Genomic DNA, 19,730 nt, shown 5'->3' with positions numbered 1-19,730 from the left:
TGTCCTAAACTTTGGTATAGGGTCCAGTTTCGGCTCAAAGACGATCCCTATTGATTTTGGAAAAAATCGGTTCAGATTTAGATATAGGTGTCATATATAGTTTTCACCGATCTGGTCATCATTGGCGTGTATATCAACCGATCTTCCTCAAATTCCGTACATCCGAATCTTTTATGAGTCTCGAAAAACTTGCAAAATATCAGCCAAATCGGTTCAGATTTAGATATAGCTCCCATATATAGCTTTCGCCCGATTTACACTCAAATGACCACGGAGGCCAATTTTTTGCTCCGATTTAGTTTAAATTTTGCACAGGGAGTAGAATTAGCATTGTAGCTATACGTGCTAAATTTGGTTGAAATCGGTTCAGCTATATCTACTCCCATATATATGTTTTTCTGATTTCGACAAAAATGGTCAAAATACCAACATTTTCCTTGTAAAATCGCCACTGCTTAGTCGAAAAGCTGTAAAAATGACTCTAATTTTCCTAAACTTCTAATACATATATATCGAGCGATAAATCATAAATAAACTTTTGCGAAGTTTTTTTAAAATTGCTCCAGATTTAAATGTTTCCCATATTTTTATTATACCCTGCTCCACACTGTGGAACAGGGTATTATAAGTTAGTGCATATGTTTGCAACACCCAGAAGGAGACGAGATAGACACATGGTGTCTTTGGCAAAAATGCTCAGGGTGAGTTCCTGAGTCGATATAGCCATGTCCGTCTGTCCGTCTGTCCGTGAACACATTTTTGTAATCAAAGTCTAGGTCGCAGTTTAAGTCCAATCGACTTCAAATTTGGCACAAGTATGTGTTTTGGCTCAGAATAGATACCTATTGATTTTGGAAGGAATCGGTTCAGATTTAGATATAGCTCCCATATATATCTTTCGCCCGATATGGACTAATACGGTCCCAGGAGCCAGAGTTTTACCCCAATTTGGTTGAAATTTTTCATTAGGAGTTCAATTAGTGGTGTAGTCTAGTGTGCCAAATTTTATTGAGATCGGTTCAGATTTAGATATAGCTCCCATATATAGCTTTCGCCCGATTTACACTCATATGACCACAGAGGCCAATTTTTTGCTCCGATTTAGTTGAAATTTTGCACAGGGAGTAGGATTAGCATTGTAGCTATGTGTGCCAAATTTGGTTGAAATCGGTTCAGATTTAGATATAGCTCCCATATATAGCTTTCGCCCGATTTACACTCATATGACCACAGAGACCAATTTTTTGCTCCGATTTATTTGAAATTTTGCACAGGAAGTAGAATTAGCATTGTAGCTATGCGTGCCAAATTTGGTTGAAATCGGTTCAGATTTAGATATAGCTCCCATATATAGCTTTCGCCCGATTTACACTCATATGACCACAGAGGCTTATTTTTTGCTCCGATTTAGTTGAAATTTTGCACAGGGAGTAGAATTAGCATTGTAGCTATGCGTGCAAAATTTGGTTGAAATCGGTTCAGATTTAGATATAGCACCAATATATAGCTTTCGCCCGATTTACACTCATATGACCACAGAGGCCAATTTTTTGGTCCGATTTAGTTGAAATTTTGCACAAGGAGTAGAATTAGCATTGTAGCTATGCGTGCTAAATTTGGTTGAAATCGGTTCAGATTTAGATATATCTCCCATATATAGCTTTCGCCCGATTTACACTCATATGACCACGGAGGCCGATTTTTTGCTCTGATTTAGTTGAAATTTTGCACAGGGAGTAGAATTAGCATTGTTGCTATGCGCGCCAAATTTGGGTGAAATCGGTTAAGATTTAGATATAGCTCCCATATATATGTTTTTCTGATTTCGACAAAAATGGCCAAAATACCACCATTTTCCTTGTAAAATCGCCACTGCTTAGTCGAAAAGTTGTAAAAAGACTCTAATTTTCCAAAACTTCTAATACATATATATCGAGTGATAAATCATAAATAAACTTTTTCAAAGTTTCCTTAAAATTGTTTCAGATTTAAACGTTTCCCATATTTTTTTACTAACATTGTGTTCTCCCTAGAGCATTAGCCGACTTAAATTTTGAGTCTATAGATTTTGTAGAAGTCTATCAAATTCTGTCCAGATCGAGTGATATTTAAATGTATGTATTTGGAACAAACCTTTATATATAGCCCCCAACATATTTGACGGATGAGATATGGTATCGAAAATTCAGATCTACAAAGTGGTTCAGGGTATAATATAGTCGGCCCCGTGCTTTAGCCAACTTAAATTTTGAGTCTATAAATTTTGTAGAAGTCTATCAAATTCTGTCCAAATCGAGTGATATTTAAATGTATGTATTTGGGACAAACCTTTATATATAGCACCCAACACATTTGACAGATGTGATATGGTATCGAAAATGTAGATCTATAAAGTGGTGCAGGGTATAATATAGTCGGCCCCGCCCGACTTTAGACTTTCCTTACTTGTTTTTTACTAACATTGTGTTCCACCTTAGGGCTTAAGCCGACTTAAATTTTGAGTCTATAGATTTTGTAGAAGTCTATCAAATTCTGTCCAAATCGAGTGATATTTAAATGTATGTATTTGGGACAAACCTTTCTATATAGTACCCAACACATTTGACGGATGTGATATGATATCGAACATTTAGATCTACAAAGTGGTGCAGGGTATAATATAGTCGGCCCCGCCCGACTTTAGACTTTCCTTACTTGCTTTTACTTGAAGGAGCCACAACATTGGCTCGGAATCAATATCAACATTTCAACATTTTTCGATCCCAGTAAACTTTTTTTTAGTGAGAGAAAGTTTACTAGACTTTAACGATTTTTGCGTACGTTAGTTAACTAAGTAAACATTTAATCAAATTCTATCACAAATGTTGCCATCTTGGATTTGTCGAAAAATATTTACTTATTTTGCTGAAATCGACGTTTGTACTACAGTATATTTAAAATTTTCTAAAATTAATCTACATTTTCCTTCCTGCTGGGTTCACTTTTTGTTTTGAGTTTACAACTTTGCCCTCCTCATACCTAGTTTCTTCACTGTGAGGGAGAAAAAATGCGATCTTATTATAAATTGCCAGTTTTATTGATTTGCTTTCTAAAACAATCCTTACAAAACTACTCTTTGGGGTATGTAATTCTAAATCTGAGCTATGTAACATCATCTCTAGAATCCTGTGGATGACTTACGATTGATGTTACTACGATTCTCTACAGATCTTCTCATCTCGTTTGCTCGTAGTACATTAGGATTACAACGCTCTTGTTGTTGTTGCTGCTGCTGTTGCATTAGAAAAGCTGGATTGACTTGTAAAGGTGGTGGACCCACAGTGGGAGCCATAATGTCCAAGACCAAATCACACAGTCTTGAACGAAATTTTAAATTTTGCAAATCATCCATTTGTTTCAATTGAGGCAAAAAACTTATGAGGAAATTATAGTCGGGATCGTTTATATGACATTCGGTACGTTTTATATCCTCTTGGGTGGATTTAATCAGCTGTTGTTCTTGTTGTTCCAAATTCTCAAGGAATTCAACATTGTTCGCGCATTTACAAGATTTTGGTGGTGATGGTGGTTTTCTCATTGGACGATTGACATTATTGGCTTCTGCTAATACCGGAGGAGAAGGCTGTGATGCCTGCAATGGTGGTGGTGGTGGTGGTGGTGGTGGTTGCTTTGGAGAGGCTACATTTTTCGTTTTCTCTTTTGTCACACTGTAGATGGTGGTTGATGGTGGTAATTGGTGAAGAAGATCTTTAGGATCTATGGTATTCTGATGTTGAGTTGTATATTGGATATTTTCTTTTTCCAAATCCTCATTGTCATCAACCTCTTCGTCTGAACTAATATGTATAGATTCCATCGTTATGCGTCTATCTTTGTGAGATTGAATATCATCTTCAGTCCCCTCTTCAACATCTAATGTACTTCTCTTTCTTTTGCCGGAATTTTTGAGAAATTCCATGGACTGAAAATAAAGCCATTTAGAGCCGTAGTCCTTTTGAGGATTATAAACTCCAAGCTCTTTGGCTTTTTCAATTTGCTGGTTACGTCGTTTAAGTAGGGCATTATAGGTATCGCGTATATTTTTCCATTTTCGTTTGCATTGCTCAGCTGCTAGGCCAGCAAAAAAAAAATAAAATAAAGCCAAACCAAACACACACACACACGTGTCCACATGCATTTCAAGGCGAAGAGAGTTTTGTTGCAAGTTAAGTAGAAAGAGAGAGAGAAACAAATAAATAAAGAAAAGAGAGGAATTTTAATTTTTAAATTGGCACAGGTATGAGGCACTGCATTTTCGTTAAAAGGCATATTTAGCTGTTTGCTCTACTTACCATCCACCACTTTTAGACTCTTTGCCACTTCTTGCCACATCTTTGGTACTGCCGTTCGCGATTTGTTGTCCGGATGAGAGAAATCCCATAATGCTGGTCTAGCACGAACTTCTTCAATCAAACGAAACACATCCATCTTCTTCGGCTTTTGTCGTAAAACTAAAATCGTCGCTTGGAAAGATCATCGCTAAAGGGACATAGCTTCAGAATTTGTTTCTTTATCAGCGAGCAAAATTAGCAATAACGTTATGTGGCGAACAGATGTTCTTGCGATTGTTTTTATTTGTGGCGAATTTCTTGCTCTCAATAGCGTTTTGTTATTATGTTCGTACGTTTGGAGTTGGGGTTGCCATATAATTTTGTTTCTTTATATGCTTTAGACTGAAAGTATTGGGGATTTTAAAAATCGAGAAATTAGCTTGCCACTCACGGTTGCCACAGTTGGTCTACCAAAAATGGTAGATTGTTTACTTCTCCAACTAAGAGGTACTTCAATTCTTAAAATTTTGACAAAATTTTCTATAGAAATAAATATTTAATTATACAATTATTATTCGAGCTTTATGGACAGATATAGATTAAGGAACATGGTTAATAGAGCCATTGAAAAGAAAACGCCAGATACAAATCTATACACGCCTGGACTGTACATGTTTCGGTTCGGGCGAATGAACCTTTCCACAGCCTTTAGTATAGATCTGGCTGGGAGAGATAACTCACTTTTGGGCCCTTTATGCTAACTCCTTATAAAATAAATAAATATTTAACAAAATTTTCTATAGAAATAAAATTTTGACAATATTTTTAATAAAAATAAAATTTTTTGACAAATTTTTTAATAAAAATACAATTTTTATACCCTGCGCCACACTGTGGAACAGGGTATTATAAGTTAGTGCATATGTTTGCAACACCCAGAAGGAGACGAGATAGACACATGGTGTCTTTGACAAAAATGCTTAGGGTGGACTCCTGAGTCGATATAGCCATATCCGTCTGTCCGTCTGTCCGTGAACACATTTTTGTAACCAAGGGATTAGGTAGTAATTTAAGGCCAATCGACTTCGAATTTGGCACAAGTATGTGTTTTGGGTCAAAATAGAACCCTATTGATTTTGGCATTGACTTATGTACATTGACATTGTAGTTATGCGTGCCAAATTGGGTTGAAATCGGTTCAGATTTAGATATAGCTCCCATATATAGTTTTCGCCCGATTTACACTCATATGACCACAGAGGCCAATTTTTTGCTCCGATTTAGTTGAAATTTTGCACAGGGAGTAGAATTAGCATTGTTGCTATGTGTGCCAAATTAGGTTGAAATCGGTTCAGATTTAGATATAGCTCCCATATATATGTTTTTCTGATTTGGACAAAAATTGTCAAAATACCAACATTTTCCTTGTAAAATCGCCACTGCTTAGTCGAAAAGTTGTAAAAATTACTCTAATTTTCCTAAACTTCTAATACATATATATCGAGCAATAAATCATAAATAAACTTTTGCGAAGTTTCCCTAAAATTGCTTCAGATTTCAATGTTTCCCATATTTTTTTTTACTAACATTGTGTTCCACCATTAGCCGACTTAAATTTTGAGTCTATAGATTTTGTAGAAGTCAAATTCTGCCTAGATCGATTGATATTTAAATGTATGTATTTGGGACAAACCTTTATATATTGGCCCCAACACATTTAACGGATGTGATATGGTATCGAAAATTTAGATCTACAAAGTGGTGCAGGGTATAATATAGTCGGCCCCGCCCGACTTTAGACTTTCCTCACTTGTTTTTACTAACATTGTGTTCCATCCTAGTGCATTAGCAGACTTAAATTTTGAGTCTATAAATTTTGTAGAAGTCTATCAAATTCTGTCCAGATCGAGTGATACGTAAATGTATGTATTTGGGACAAACCTTTATATATAGCCCCAACACATTTGACGGATGTGATATGGTATCGAAAATTTAGATCTACAGAGTGGTGCAGGGTATAATATAGTCGGCCCCGCCCGACTTTAGATTTTCCTTACTTGTTTGACAAAATTTTGTATACAAAGAAAATTTTATCAAAATTTTCTATAGAAATAAAATTTTGACAAAATTTTCTATAGCAATAAAATTTTTGACAAAATTTTCCATCGAAATAAAATTTTTGACAACATTTTCTATAGAAATAAAATTTTGACAAAATTTTCTATACAAATAAAATTTTTGACCAAATTTTCTATAGAAATAAAATTTTGACAAAAATTTTCTATAGAAATAAAATTTTTGACAAAAATTTTCTATAGAAATAAAATTTTTGACAAAATTTTCTATAGAAATAAAATTGTCGACAAAATCTTCTACAAAAATAAAATTTTTGACAAAATTTTCTAAAGAAATAAAATTTTTGACAAAATTGTCTATAGAAATAACATTTTGACAAAATTTTCTATACAAATAAAATTGTTGACCAAATTTTCTATAGAAATAAACTTCTGGAAAAAAATTTTCTATAGAAATACAATTGTTGACAAAATCTTATATAGAAATACAATTTTGACAAAATTTTCCATAGAAATATATACATTTTTTACAATATTTTCTATAGAAATAAAATTTTGACAAAATTTTCGAATGAAATAAAATTTTGAAAAAAAATTTCTATAGAAATAAAATTGTTGACAAAATCTTCTATAGAAATAAAATTTTTGACAATATTTTCTATAGAAAAAAAATTGACAAAATTTTCTATAGAAATAAAATTTTGACAAATTTTTTAATAAAAATAAAATTTTTTGACAACATTTTCTATACAAATAAAATTTTGTCAAAATTTTCTATAGAATAAAATTTTGACAAAATTTTCTATAGAAATAAAATTGTTGACAAAATCTTCTATAGAAATAAAATTTTGTCAAAATTTTCTATACAAATAAAATTTTGACAAAATTTTTTATAGAAATAAAATTTTTACAAATTTTTTTATAGAAATAAAATTTTGACAAAATCTTCTATAGAAATAAGATTTTTGACAATATTTTCTAAAGAAATAAAATTTTGAAAAAAATTTTCTATAGAAATAAAATTGTTGACAAAATCTTATATAGAAATAACATTTTGACAAAATTTTCTATAGAAATAAAATTTTGACAAATTTTTTAATAAAAATAAAATTTTTAACAAAATTTTCTATAGAAATAAAATTTTTGACAAAATTTTCTATAGAAATAAAATTTTGACAAAATTTTCTATACAAATAAAATTTTTGACCAAATTTTCTATAGAAATAAACTTTTGAAAAAAAATTTCTATAGAAATAAAATTTTTGACAAAATGTTCTATAGAAAAAAAATTTGACAATTTTTTTAATAAAAACAAAATTTTTAACAAAATTTTCAATAGAAATAAAATTTTTGACAAAATTTTCTATAGAAATAAAATTTTGACAAAATTTTTGACCAAATTTTCTATAGAAATAAACTTTTGAAAAAAAATTCCTTTAGAAATAAAATTTTTGACAAAATTTTCCATAGAAACAAAATTTTGACTAAATTTTCTATAGAAATAAAATTTTTGACAAAATATTCCGTAGAAATATATACATTTTTGACAATATTTTCTATAGAAATAAAATTTTGACAAAATTTTCTAAAGAAATAAAATGTTGAAAAAAAAATTCTATAGAAATAAAATTTTTGACAAAATTTTCTAAAGAAATACAATTTTTGACAACATTTTCTATAGAAATGAAATTTTTGATAAAATTTTCTATACAAATAAAATTTTTGACCAAATTTTCTATAGAAATAAAATTTTTACAAAAATTTTCTATAGAAATAAAATCTTGACAAATTTTTTAATAAAAATAAATTTTTTTGACAAATTTTTTAATAAGAATACAATTTTTTGACAAAATTTTGTATACAAATAAAATTTTGGAAAAATTTTCTATAGAATAAAATTTTGACAAAATTTTCTATGGCAATAACATTTTTGACAAAATTTTCCTTAAAAATAAAATTTGGACTAAATTTTCTATAGAAATAAAATTTTTGACAATATTTTCTATAGAAATAAAATTTTGACAAAATTTTCTAAAGAAATATAATTTAAAAAAAAATTCTATGGAAATACAATTTTTGAGAAAACTTTCTATAGAAATAAAATTTTGACAACATTTTCTATACAAATAAAATTTTGACAAAATGTTCACATTCCTCATCAGCATCCTCTACTTGCAGCAAAACTATCAATCAATTATCAGAATAAATTCGGGTAGTTCACTAAACCCAAAGTGGACCACACTCGAACCCTCCGAAAAAAGGTTTATGATAGTTGGCCTTTGCCTAAATAAATCCTTGTACAAACATTTCTCCTTTTCCTTTGCTTTGCCCAAATAAATTTGACAAAAATTCTTTTCCTCTGTTGGTTATGCTACTCTTGTAATTTTGTCAACACAATGGTTTCAAAGCTGAGATCAAAACAACAAAGAAATAACATTTTGACAAATTTTTTAATAAAAATAAAATTTTTGAAAAAAAAATTTATACAAATAAAATTGTTGACAAAATTTTCTATAGAAATAAAATTTTGACAAAATTTTATTTCTATAGAAATAAAATTTTCGACCAAATTTTCCATAGAAATAAAATTTTGACAAAATTGTCTATAAAAAAATTGATAAAATTTTCTATAGAAATAAAATTTTGACAAAATTTTCTATAGAAATAAAATTTTGACAAAATTTTCTATAAAATTAAAAATTTTGACAAAATCTTCAGTAGAAATAAAATTTTTGACAAAATTTTCTATAGAAATAAAATTTTGACAAAATTTTCTGTAGAAATAAAATGTTTAGGGCATGAAGGCGCAATTTTTTTTCTGATTTGTTTGAAATTTGAATTTTCATATCTTCACGAAGTTAAAATCGGGAGATCGGCCTATATGAGAGATTTTGGGAGCCACCGTGGTGCAATGGTTAGCATGCCCGCCTTGCATACATAAGGTCGTGGGTTCGATTCCTGCTTCGACCGAACACCAAAAAGTTTTTTCAACGGTGGATTATCCCACCTCAGTAATGCTGGTGACATTTCTGAGGGTTTCAAAGCTTCTCTAAGTGGTTTCACTGCAATGTGGAACGCCGTTCGAACTCGCCTATAAAAAGGAGGTCCCGTGTCATTGAGCTTAACATGGAATCGGGCAGCTCTCAGTGATATTACGGTGAAACCACTTAGAGAAGCTTTGAAACACTCAGAAATGTAACCAGCATTTCTACATACCGCTGAAAGACTTTTTGGTGTTCGGTCGAAACTTCGTACGACTCAGCGACCCTAAGTATGCAAGGTGGGCATGCTAACCGTTGCTCCACGATGGCTCCGTGATGGTGGAGGATTTGACGTTCACAAACTTCCATGAGGAAGAAGACGAAGAAGGAATTGCAAACTTATAATACCCCGAAATATAAAAAATAAATAAAACAAGTAAATATGGTCGAAATTTCGGGTCGGTTTACGTGGGAGCTATATGTAATTATGGACCAATATGGAAAAATTTTTGCACGGTTATTAGAGGTCATATACTAACGCCATGTACCCACCTTCAAACCGATCGGTAGAAAGTTGCACCCGCAGGAAGCTCCGGCAATCATATCTGTTGATCGGAATGATGGGGGGGGGGGGGGTTATATATAATTATGGACTGATATGGACCAAGGGTTGTTAGAAGTCATATGCTAAGATCACTTACCAAATTTCAACCGGATCGAATGAGATTTTCCCTTCCTAGAGACTCCGGAAGTAAAATCTATGGTTCCGTTTGTATGGGGGCTATATCTAAAAGTGGTCCGATAGGGTCCATTTTCAGAAAATAGAACACTGACCAGCAATCCACGTCGCATCTCATTGTCCAGGGCCCTAGTGGAAAATATATATTTTTAATAATTTGATTTTATTATACCCTCCAACATAGGCTGTGGTAGGGTAGAGTAACTGTAGCATTCCGTTGGTAATTCATCAAAATATTGGTCTCAGACCCCATTAGAATTATTCGTGGTTAAATTCCGAGTCGATCTGACAATGTACGTCCATCCCTCTGTGGAAATCAAGCTCACTTCCGAACGAAACAAACTATCGGTTTGAAATTCGACACCGACAGTTGTTATTGATGTATGTCCGTATGTACCACTTCTAATAATCGTGCGTCCGGTCCATATGAATCCATAATTGTATATAGCCCCCATATAAACCGATTCTAAAATTTGATGACTTGAGCCTCATGGGGAGCAAAATTCATCCGAGCCTGTTGAAATTTTATTATCGACTCCATATGAACCAACATATGTTACAATTAAGAAGACAATGTAAAGAAGTTTTAAGATACCTTGCAGCGAGAACCATTCAATTAGAGACATTCAAAATCATTTTCTTGATGACGAATGATTGTTAACATTTCCTTTGGTCCTTCGCCATCATCAGTGCTCAATTCATGCGCAATCCTATTTATGTTAAAGAATTGAGTGATATCCAAGGAAATCACAGTTTTAGAGTAATTTTATTTTTATTACGACAATAAAATCTACAAAAAGTCTTATCTTTTGGAAGTCTTATCTCCATATTCAATATAATTTATAAACAGTTCATCAAATGAATTTATATGGGTTTAAAGTTAAATGTAACCTTCTTTTTAATATGGGGGTTAATGTTTATAATGATACATAATATAAAATAAATACAATAAAAAGTAGTTGTGTATTAATTTTTTTTTTTTTGGTGTTTTAGGTCTAGGCCAATAACGAATTTCAATTTTGTTTTTGAAAGTCGTTCGTAAAATTTAATTTCGAACAAAAAGAACATATAAATTGGTATAATTAAATTTTTAATTGGATGAATAATTATTTTAATTGACATCGATGATTGATATCATCATTTCCCTGCCATTGAAGCCATTTCAATTAAAAAAATCGGCTCAAGTAATTTCGTGATTGAATTCCACAAAACATTTGTAGGATCTTTAGCCAAATTTCCTATCCGAGATCCTCCTTCCCACAAAAAAAATGGAGCAGCAAATAATTCAGCAAATTCTCCCAAGTCTAATTAATGATGACGAGTTGGACTCGAATTAATGACACGTTGGATTACCTAGATTTTCCAACGACGGCATATACGGGGCCTGCGTCAATGTTGGCAATACCGTTACATTACTATTGCTACTCACTGCCGCTATGTTGGGCGCCAAAACATTCAAAACCAAATCGCACATACGGCCACGAAATTGTAAATTCTGTAAATCGGACATTTTCTTCATATGCGGCAAAAAGCTAACAAGGAAATTGTAATCCGAGTCTCCAATGTGATCTTGGGTACGGCTTATATCTTGATTAGTCGATTGGATAAGTTTCTGTTCTTCCTTTTCGAGATCTTCGAGAAAGTGGATACGGTCCTCATTGCGTGAACTAGAGGAAGGACAGCGACATCGTTTTTTCGGAGTAGTACCCCCGTCCGCAGATGAATTATTTGGATTTTCCTCTGGTTCGTCGTTTGAAACATCCCCATCTATTGAATTGGTTAATGATAATGTAGCCGATAAGCGACGGGCTGCTTGAGGAGTGGCTACACTTTGAAATTCCTCAAAGAGTAATTCGTTAGCGCTCTCATCGTAGCCTTCAACGCCCATATCACAGGTGGCTGATGTCTCTTCCAACCCCTCATGATGCAGATCCTCTTTCACATGTGGACTAGACTCACCAACATTATCGGTATTGGCTGGTTCCGCCTTAGGATCACTTACGTCATCAGCTGAATCCTCATGTGTGGCTTTCGATCTCCGTTTGCTTTCCTTGATAAATTCCATTTCATTATAATAGACCCATTTGCTTTTGTAGCTAATATTGGGATTATATACTCCCAACGTTTTGTCTCTTTCCAAGCGACGTGAGAATCGTCGTACCTCACCATGAAATGTATCTCGTAGATTTTTCCATTTGCGTTTGCAGTCCTCAACTAGGGTCGGAGCAGCAGCAGAAAATCAAACCAACAATGGTTTCGTTAAGTATCGTCCAATGTGAGTGCGGCGAAAAAATACAACGAAAAACACGAGATGGTCAGGGGCGCACAATAACAGCAACGATTAAACAATCGTCCACACGCAGACACAGCAAGAGCAGCGAGGAACATGCAAAGACAAAAAGAAAGAAAAACAAAAATAAACAAATGTGTATGCATATGTCTGAGCCCTATTGTAAGGTCATGTATGGGTCAATCCATAAGAAAAGGGAAGAAGATGTTAGGACAGGTACAAGTTGTTATACCCTGCGCCACACTGTGGAACAGGGTATTATAAATTAGTGCATATGTTTGCAACACCCAGAAGGAGACGAGATAGACACATGGTGTCTTTGGGAAAAATGCTCAGGGTAGGCTCCTGAGTCGATATGCCATGTCCGTCTGTCCGTGAACACATTTTTGTAATCAAAGTCTAGGTCGCAGTTTTAGTCTAGTCGACTTCAAATTTGGCACAAGTATGTGTTTTGGCTCAGAATAGAACCCTATTGATTTTGGAAGAAATCGGTTCAGATTTAGATATAGCTCCCATATATATTTCGCCCGATATGGACTTGTATGGGCCCAGAAGCCAAAGTTTTACCCTAATTTGCTTTAAAATTTTGCACAAGAAGAACAATTAGTACTATAGTCAAGTGTGCCAAATTTTACTGAAATCTGTTCAGATTTAGATATAGTTCCCATATATATCTATCGCCCGATATGGACTAATACGGTCCCAGAAGCCAGAATTTTACCCTAATTTGCTTAAAATTTTGCACAAGAAGAACAATTAGTACTAAAGTCAAGAGTGCCAAATTTTATTGAAATCGGTTCAGATTTAGATATAGCTCCCATATATATATTTCACCCGATATGGACTTATATGGCCCCAGAAGCCAGAGTTTTACCCTAATTTGCTTAAAATTTTGCACAAGAAGAACAATTAGTACTACAGTCAAGTGTGCCAAATTTTATTTAAATCTGTTCCGATTTAGATACAGCTCCCATATATAGCTTTCGCCCGATTTACACTCATATGACCACAGAGGCCAATTTGTAACTCCGATTTAGTTGAAAGTTTGCACAGGGAGTAGAATTAGCATTGTAGCTATGCGTGCCAAATTTGGTTGAAATCGGTTCAGGTTTAGATATAGCTCCCATATATATGTTTTTTCTGATTTCGACAAAAATGGTCAAAATACCAACATTTTCCTTGTAAAATTGCCACTGCTTAGTCGAAAAGTTATAAAAATGACTCCAATTTTCCAAAACTACTAATACATATATATCGAGCGATAAATCATAAATAAACTTTTGCGAAGTTTCCTTAAAATTGCTTCAGATTTAAATGTTTCCCATATTTTTATACCCTTCATTGCTACTGTGGTACAGGGTATAATAAGTTTGTGCATTTGTATGTAACGCCAAGAAGGTAAAGTCTGAGACCCATCGTTTAGTATACCGATCGTCGTAGAATTAAATTCTGAGTCGATTTAGCGATGTCCGTCTGTCTGTATATGTAATTTTGTGTGCAAAGTACAGCTCGCAGTTTAAGTCTGATCGTCCTCAAATTTGTCACAGAGGTTTACATTGGCTCAAAGACAATCGCTATTGATTTTGAAAAAAATCGGTTCAGATTTAGATATAGCTGCCATATATATTTATCACCGATCTGGTCATAATTGACGAATTTGTAAATTTGAGAAAATACAAATTTTCGGGCAGCCAAATATTTTGGGAGTATCGTAGGATGTGCAAAATATCAGCCAAATCGATTCAGATTTAGATATAGCTCCCATATATATCTTTTGTCCGATTTGCACTTATATGGCTTCAAAAGCCAGACTTTTATCCTGATTTGCTTCCAATTCTGCACAAGGGGTACGTTTAATAGTATTGTTAATTGTGCTGAATTTGGTGCAAATCGGTTCAGATTTAGATATAGCTCCCATATATATCTTTTGTCCGATTTGCGCTTATATGGCTTCAAAAGCCAGAGTTTTATCCTGATTTGCTTCAAATTTTGCACAAGGAGTACGTTTAGTAGAATTGTTAATTGTGCTGAATTTGGTTGAAATTGGTTCAGATTTAGATATACCTCCCATATATATCTTTCGCCCGATTTACACCCATATGATCACGGAGGCCAAACTTATTCTCCCATTTACGTTTTTTGCTGAGATAGCTGGATTATTATTCTAACTACGCATGTCAAATCGGTTCATATTTACATATAGCTCCCATATATATGTACGCCAGAGTAGGGGAAATATGGTAGAATGTTTCATATTTTAGACCCATTTTCAATGGGAGTTTCCTCCAATTGACTCGATAGTTTCCAGAGAGAATACATTTAATATGCTATTTAAGTGTGTCATCTTAATCTAATGTGGCCAAAATACCCACATTTTACACAAAATTCTGTGATGATATCCCCATATCGTAGTCATATTCTACACACTGTAATGCCAAACTTTTCACAGAATGGTCGAATTTTAAATAAATTTCCGGCTTGTGGAAATATCACCCGAATTGGCCAAAAAATATATCACAACCCACACTTGACCACATAACTTGGCGAGATTTGACCAATATCCTTGTAATATCGCCACTGCTGAGTAGCAAAAATTCTAAATATTACTCAAATTGTTCTATATCTCGAATACATATGTATATGTATATGTTTCATCCCTGGGTGTTAGCTGATTTAATTTTTAATTCTAGCGATTTTGTAGAAGTACAAAAAATTGTCTCCAAATCATTTCAGATATAAATATTTGTATATAGGAATATAAATTTTGATAATAACTCCCAACAAATTTGAAGGAGTTGATACGGTAACACAAATTTTGGTCTACATAATGGTGAAGGGTATAATATAGTCGGCCCCAACCGACTTTAGACTTTACTTACTTGTTCATTTTAATTTTTACTTGAAATTATTGCAGTACACATCGAATAAAGCTTTAACTTTTACTAGGAAACACGTTTCTAAACACAAAGTTGTATTACTGATCATAAAGAAAGACAAAACGAGTATATACGGCCGTAAGTTCGGCCAGGCCGAAGCTTATGTAGCCTCCACCATGGATTGCGTAGAAACTTCTTCTAAACACTGTCTTCCACAATCGAATTACTTGAGATGCGGTAACGCTTGCCGTTCCCGCTTACCGTCTTCTAAATTGTAAGTAAGTCCATACGTGGTATATATTAAATCAAAAATACCGATTAAATACGTACATAATTCAATTTGACAAAGTTTTCTATAGAAATAAAATTTTGACAAAATTTTCTATAGAAATAAAATTTTGACAAAATTGTCTACCGAAATAAAGTTTTGACACAATTTTCTATAGAAATAAAATCTTAACAAAATTTTCTATAGACATAAAATTTTGACAACATTTTCTATAGGAATAAAATTTTAATAAAATTTTCTATAGAAATACAATTTTGACAAAATTTTCTATAGAAATACAATTTTGACAAAAGTTTCTATAGGAATAAAATGTTGGTAGATTATCTTTGGCTCCAGTGGCAACCATGATTATGATCCGATATGGACCAATTTTTGTGTGATTGGAGATCGGCTATATACAACTATAGACCGATATGGACAACGTTCCAAATTTGAACCGGATCGAATGAATTTTTCTCCTCCAAGAGGCTCCGGAGGTCAAACCTGGGGATCGGTTTATATGGGAGCTATATATAATTGTGAACCGATGTGGACCAATTTTTGCATGGATGTTAGAGACCATATACTAACACCATGTTCCACATTTGAGCCGGATCGGATGAATATTGCTCCTCCAAGAGGCTCCGGAGGTCAAATCTGGAGAACGGTTTTTATGGAGGCTATATATAATTATGGATCGATATGGATCACTTCTGGCACGGTTGTTATAGACCATATACCAACATCATTTACCAAATTTCAGCCGGATCGGATGAAATTTGTTTCTCTTTGAGCCTCCGCAAGGCAAATCTGGGGATCGGTTTATATAGGGGCTAAATATAATTATGAGCCGATGTGGACCAATTTTCCATGGTTGTTAGAGACCACATACCCACACCATGTACCAAATTTCAGCCGGATCGGATGAAATTTATTTCTCTTTGAGGCTCCGCAAGGCAAATGTGGGGATCGGTTTATATGGGGGATATATATAATTATGGACCGATGTGGACCAATTTTTGCACGGTTGTTAGAGACCATATACCCACACCATGTACCAAATTTCAGCCGGATCGGATGAAATATGCTTTTCTTAGAGGCTCCGCAAGCCAAATCTGAGGGTCCGTTTATATGGAGGCTATACGTCAAAGTGGACCGATATCGCCCATTTGCAATGCCATTCGACCTACATCAATAACAACTACTTGTGCCAAGTTTCAAGACGATAGCTTGTTTCGTTCGGAAGTTTGCATGATTTCAACAGACGGACGGACATGCTTAGATCGACTCAGAATTTCACCACGACCCAGAATATATATACTTTATGGGGTCTTAGAGCAATATGAATGACAAAGTTAATATACCCCCTATCCTATGGTTGAGGGTATAAAAATTAAAAAACTAACGGTATATTTTGATTTTATGCTGAGTACATCAAAAAGTGCAAAATTGAGTACATGTGAGTTTTTTTATACCCTGCGCCACACTGTGGAACAGGTTATTATAAGTTAGTGCATATGTTTGTAACACCCAGAAGCAGATGAGATATACACATGGTGTCTGTGGCAATAATGCTCATGGTGGGTCCCTGAGTCGATATAACCATGTCCGTCTGTCCGTCTGTCTCTGAACACATTTTTGTGATCAAAGTCTAGGTCGCAATTCACATCCAATCGCCTTCAAATCTAGCACATGTTCCTAATTTGGGTCAGAATAGAACCCTATTGATTTTGGAAGAAATCGGTTCAGATTTAGATATAGCTCCCATATATATGTTTCGCCAGATATACACTAATATGGACCCAGCAGCCAGAGTTTTATACCGATTTGCTTGAAATTTTGTACAAGAAAAACATTTAGTCGTATAGTAAAGTGTGCAAAATTTGATTGAAATCGGTTCAGATTTAGATATAGCTCCCATATATATCTTTCGCGCGATATGGACTTTTATGGCCCCAGAATCCAGATTTTGGCCGAATTTGGTTGAAATTTTGCACTAGGAGTACAATTAGTAAAATGCAATGCCAAATTTGATTGAAATCGGTTCAGATTTAGATATAGCTCCCATATATGTTTTTCTGATTTCGACAAAAATGGTCAAAATACCAACATTTTCCTTGTTAAATCGCCACTGCTTAGTCGAAAAGCTGTAAAAATGACTCTAATTTTCCTAAACTTCTAATACATATATATCGAGCGATAAATCATAAATAAACTTTTGCGAAGTTTCCTTAAAATTGCTTCAGATTTAAATGTTTCCCATATTTATACCCTGCGCCACACTGTGGAACTGGGTACTAAAATTGTGTTCCACCCTAGTGCATTAGCCAACTTAAATTTTGAGTCTATAGATTTTGTAAAAGTCTATCAAATCCTGTCCAAATCGAGTGATATTTAAATGTATGTATTTGGGACAAACCTTTATATATAGCCCCCAACACATTTGACGGATGTGATATGGTATCGAAAATTTAGATCTACAGAGTGGTGCAGGGTATATTATAGTCGGCCCCGCCCGACTTTAGACTTTCCCTACTTGTTTACTTTTACTTTTTGTTTTAAGTTTTTTGTTGTTTTATTTAGAATTGAAGAAGGAATAAACTAAACTAAAATTATTTTGAGTTACTTTAGTGCTGCTTTTTTATTCGTTTAGAATTTTAAAAATAATTGTGTACTCATTTCTGCACTCCACTGTATATATCTGAGCCGTTTTCTTCCAAACACATAACCATTTGAAGTAGATTGGACTAAAACTACCTTTACCTAGGATTTGATTACAAGAATGTGGTCACAGACAGACGGACACGTCTAGGTCGACTCAGGGACCGGCCCAAAGCATTATTGCCAAAAACACCATGTGTATACCTCGGTAGGCTGTCCACTACATCTCTTTTAAAGAGAACATGTTCTCTTTTTGTGTTCGTATCTTTTTGTTCACTCTCTTTTTTTGGTGCCGTATTTTTATGTCCAACAGTGCTCTTTATGTACTCTATTTCAAAAAAAAAAATCCTAGATTGATGGAATTTTATTTATTTAGTAGGAATTCGCCACAATTGTTCGACGTACGGCGTAAAAATTAGAAATAAATGTAATTGAACGTACGACGTAAATACGTCGTAAATTTATTTTGTTTTTTTTTTAAGAAAATGTGATTCTTTTTGTTTTTGATTGTTTTATTATATATTTATTTCGTTGTTTCTATCATTAGAAACTATTATTATTTTAATTTTAACATCAATAAAATTATTAATTATTTAATAAAGAATTTTTTTATTGTAATCTCTTTTTAAGTTAAAATGTTCTCTTTTTTTTAAAGCGAAAGTTCTCTTTTGAAAATTATCCATATGGAAACCCTAATACCTCGGGTATGAAAAGAAGCAATTTTTTGCGCTACCTGTTTTTATAAAAAATAAAAATGCGACTTTCTCAACGAAAAGTAAATCTATATCCTAAGTTTGGTCATGTTTCCTTCACCATGTCAGACCAAAAAAAGGAAAAATTTAAGTTATTTAATAGATTTTTTAAGTTAATAGGATAATTTTTCTAGTACAAATAACTATGGAATTGCCCGTATCATCATCATCAATAAATGTAATTGCCCATTCCCAATCATGTACATCAATATTGTTTGAAACAATAACAACAACAAAGAGGAATGCTCCTATTTAAACTTACCATCTAAGCCCAAAGCATCGGCTACCTCTTGCCATACAGCAGGTACAGTATACCGGGTTGCATTGTATGTGCGTTCCATATTCCACAACACCGGTCTCTTCTTCACTTCACTTATTAATCGCGACACATCCATTGCATTCAATATTTTTCGTTCAACTAAACGAGCAAAGCCAACGAAAATACTTTTATAAACAAAGAACAACAATTGTAGGTAGAATGCGGCGAAATACTCTCACCAAATAAACCGGCGAATATTACCGTACGTTTGGGTGAGTGTGTGTGTGTGCATTTCTGTGCGTTATTCGTGAAACTCACAACTTCTCTTTTGTTTATTTACCACCAGTTGCAAAAGGTCGAACAATGCCTTTTTGAAAAATTTTATATTTTTGCAATATTTTGCACAGTGGTTAGCAAGAACATTATTTACAAATTATCTAAAGAGTAGAACAATGCGATGAGATAATTTGGGTTTAAATGCTGGTATTTAATACTTTAACTCCATGGACGATGTATATA

At 33.5% G+C, this 19,730-nt stretch overlaps 2 protein-coding genes across 3 annotated transcripts; both read right to left on the bottom strand.

Annotated features, from left to right (window-relative positions):
- Positions 1 to 3,054: 3,054 nt before the first annotated feature.
- Positions 3,055 to 4,637, bottom strand: LOC142233475 (uncharacterized). Of its 2 annotated transcripts, none has more exons than XM_075304413.1 (2): positions 4,332 to 4,637; positions 3,055 to 4,110 (listed from the first exon to the last, which is right to left on the bottom strand). In XM_075304413.1, exons 1-2 carry the CDS (start codon positions 4,465 to 4,467, stop codon positions 3,158 to 3,160), a joined length of 1,089 nt encoding a protein of 362 aa, XP_075160528.1. In that variant the 5' UTR covers positions 4,468 to 4,637; the 3' UTR covers positions 3,055 to 3,157. The 2 variants fall into 2 exon arrangements, with proteins under 2 accessions (XP_075160528.1, XP_075160529.1); XM_075304414.1 differs by having other exon boundaries at positions 3,055 to 4,107; positions 4,332 to 4,630.
- A 6,215-nt stretch (positions 4,638 to 10,852) lies between these two features.
- Positions 10,853 to 19,393, bottom strand: LOC142236141 (uncharacterized). Its single transcript, XM_075307400.1, has 2 exons — positions 19,215 to 19,393; positions 10,853 to 12,319 (listed from the first exon to the last, which is right to left on the bottom strand). The coding sequence occupies exons 1-2, from the start codon at positions 19,345 to 19,347 to the stop codon at positions 11,439 to 11,441; spliced, it is 1,014 nt and encodes a 337-aa protein (XP_075163515.1). The 5' UTR covers positions 19,348 to 19,393; the 3' UTR covers positions 10,853 to 11,438.
- Between the last annotated feature and the right edge of the window lie 337 nt (positions 19,394 to 19,730).

The sequence above is a fragment of the Haematobia irritans genome, chromosome 4 (genome assembly GCF_050003625.1).
Source record: "Haematobia irritans isolate KBUSLIRL chromosome 4, ASM5000362v1, whole genome shotgun sequence".
NCBI classification, from domain to species: Eukaryota; Metazoa; Arthropoda; class Insecta; order Diptera; family Muscidae; genus Haematobia; species Haematobia irritans.
Note: the sequence above shows the minus strand (reverse complement) of the source record. Positions and strands in the feature narration are given on the sequence as shown.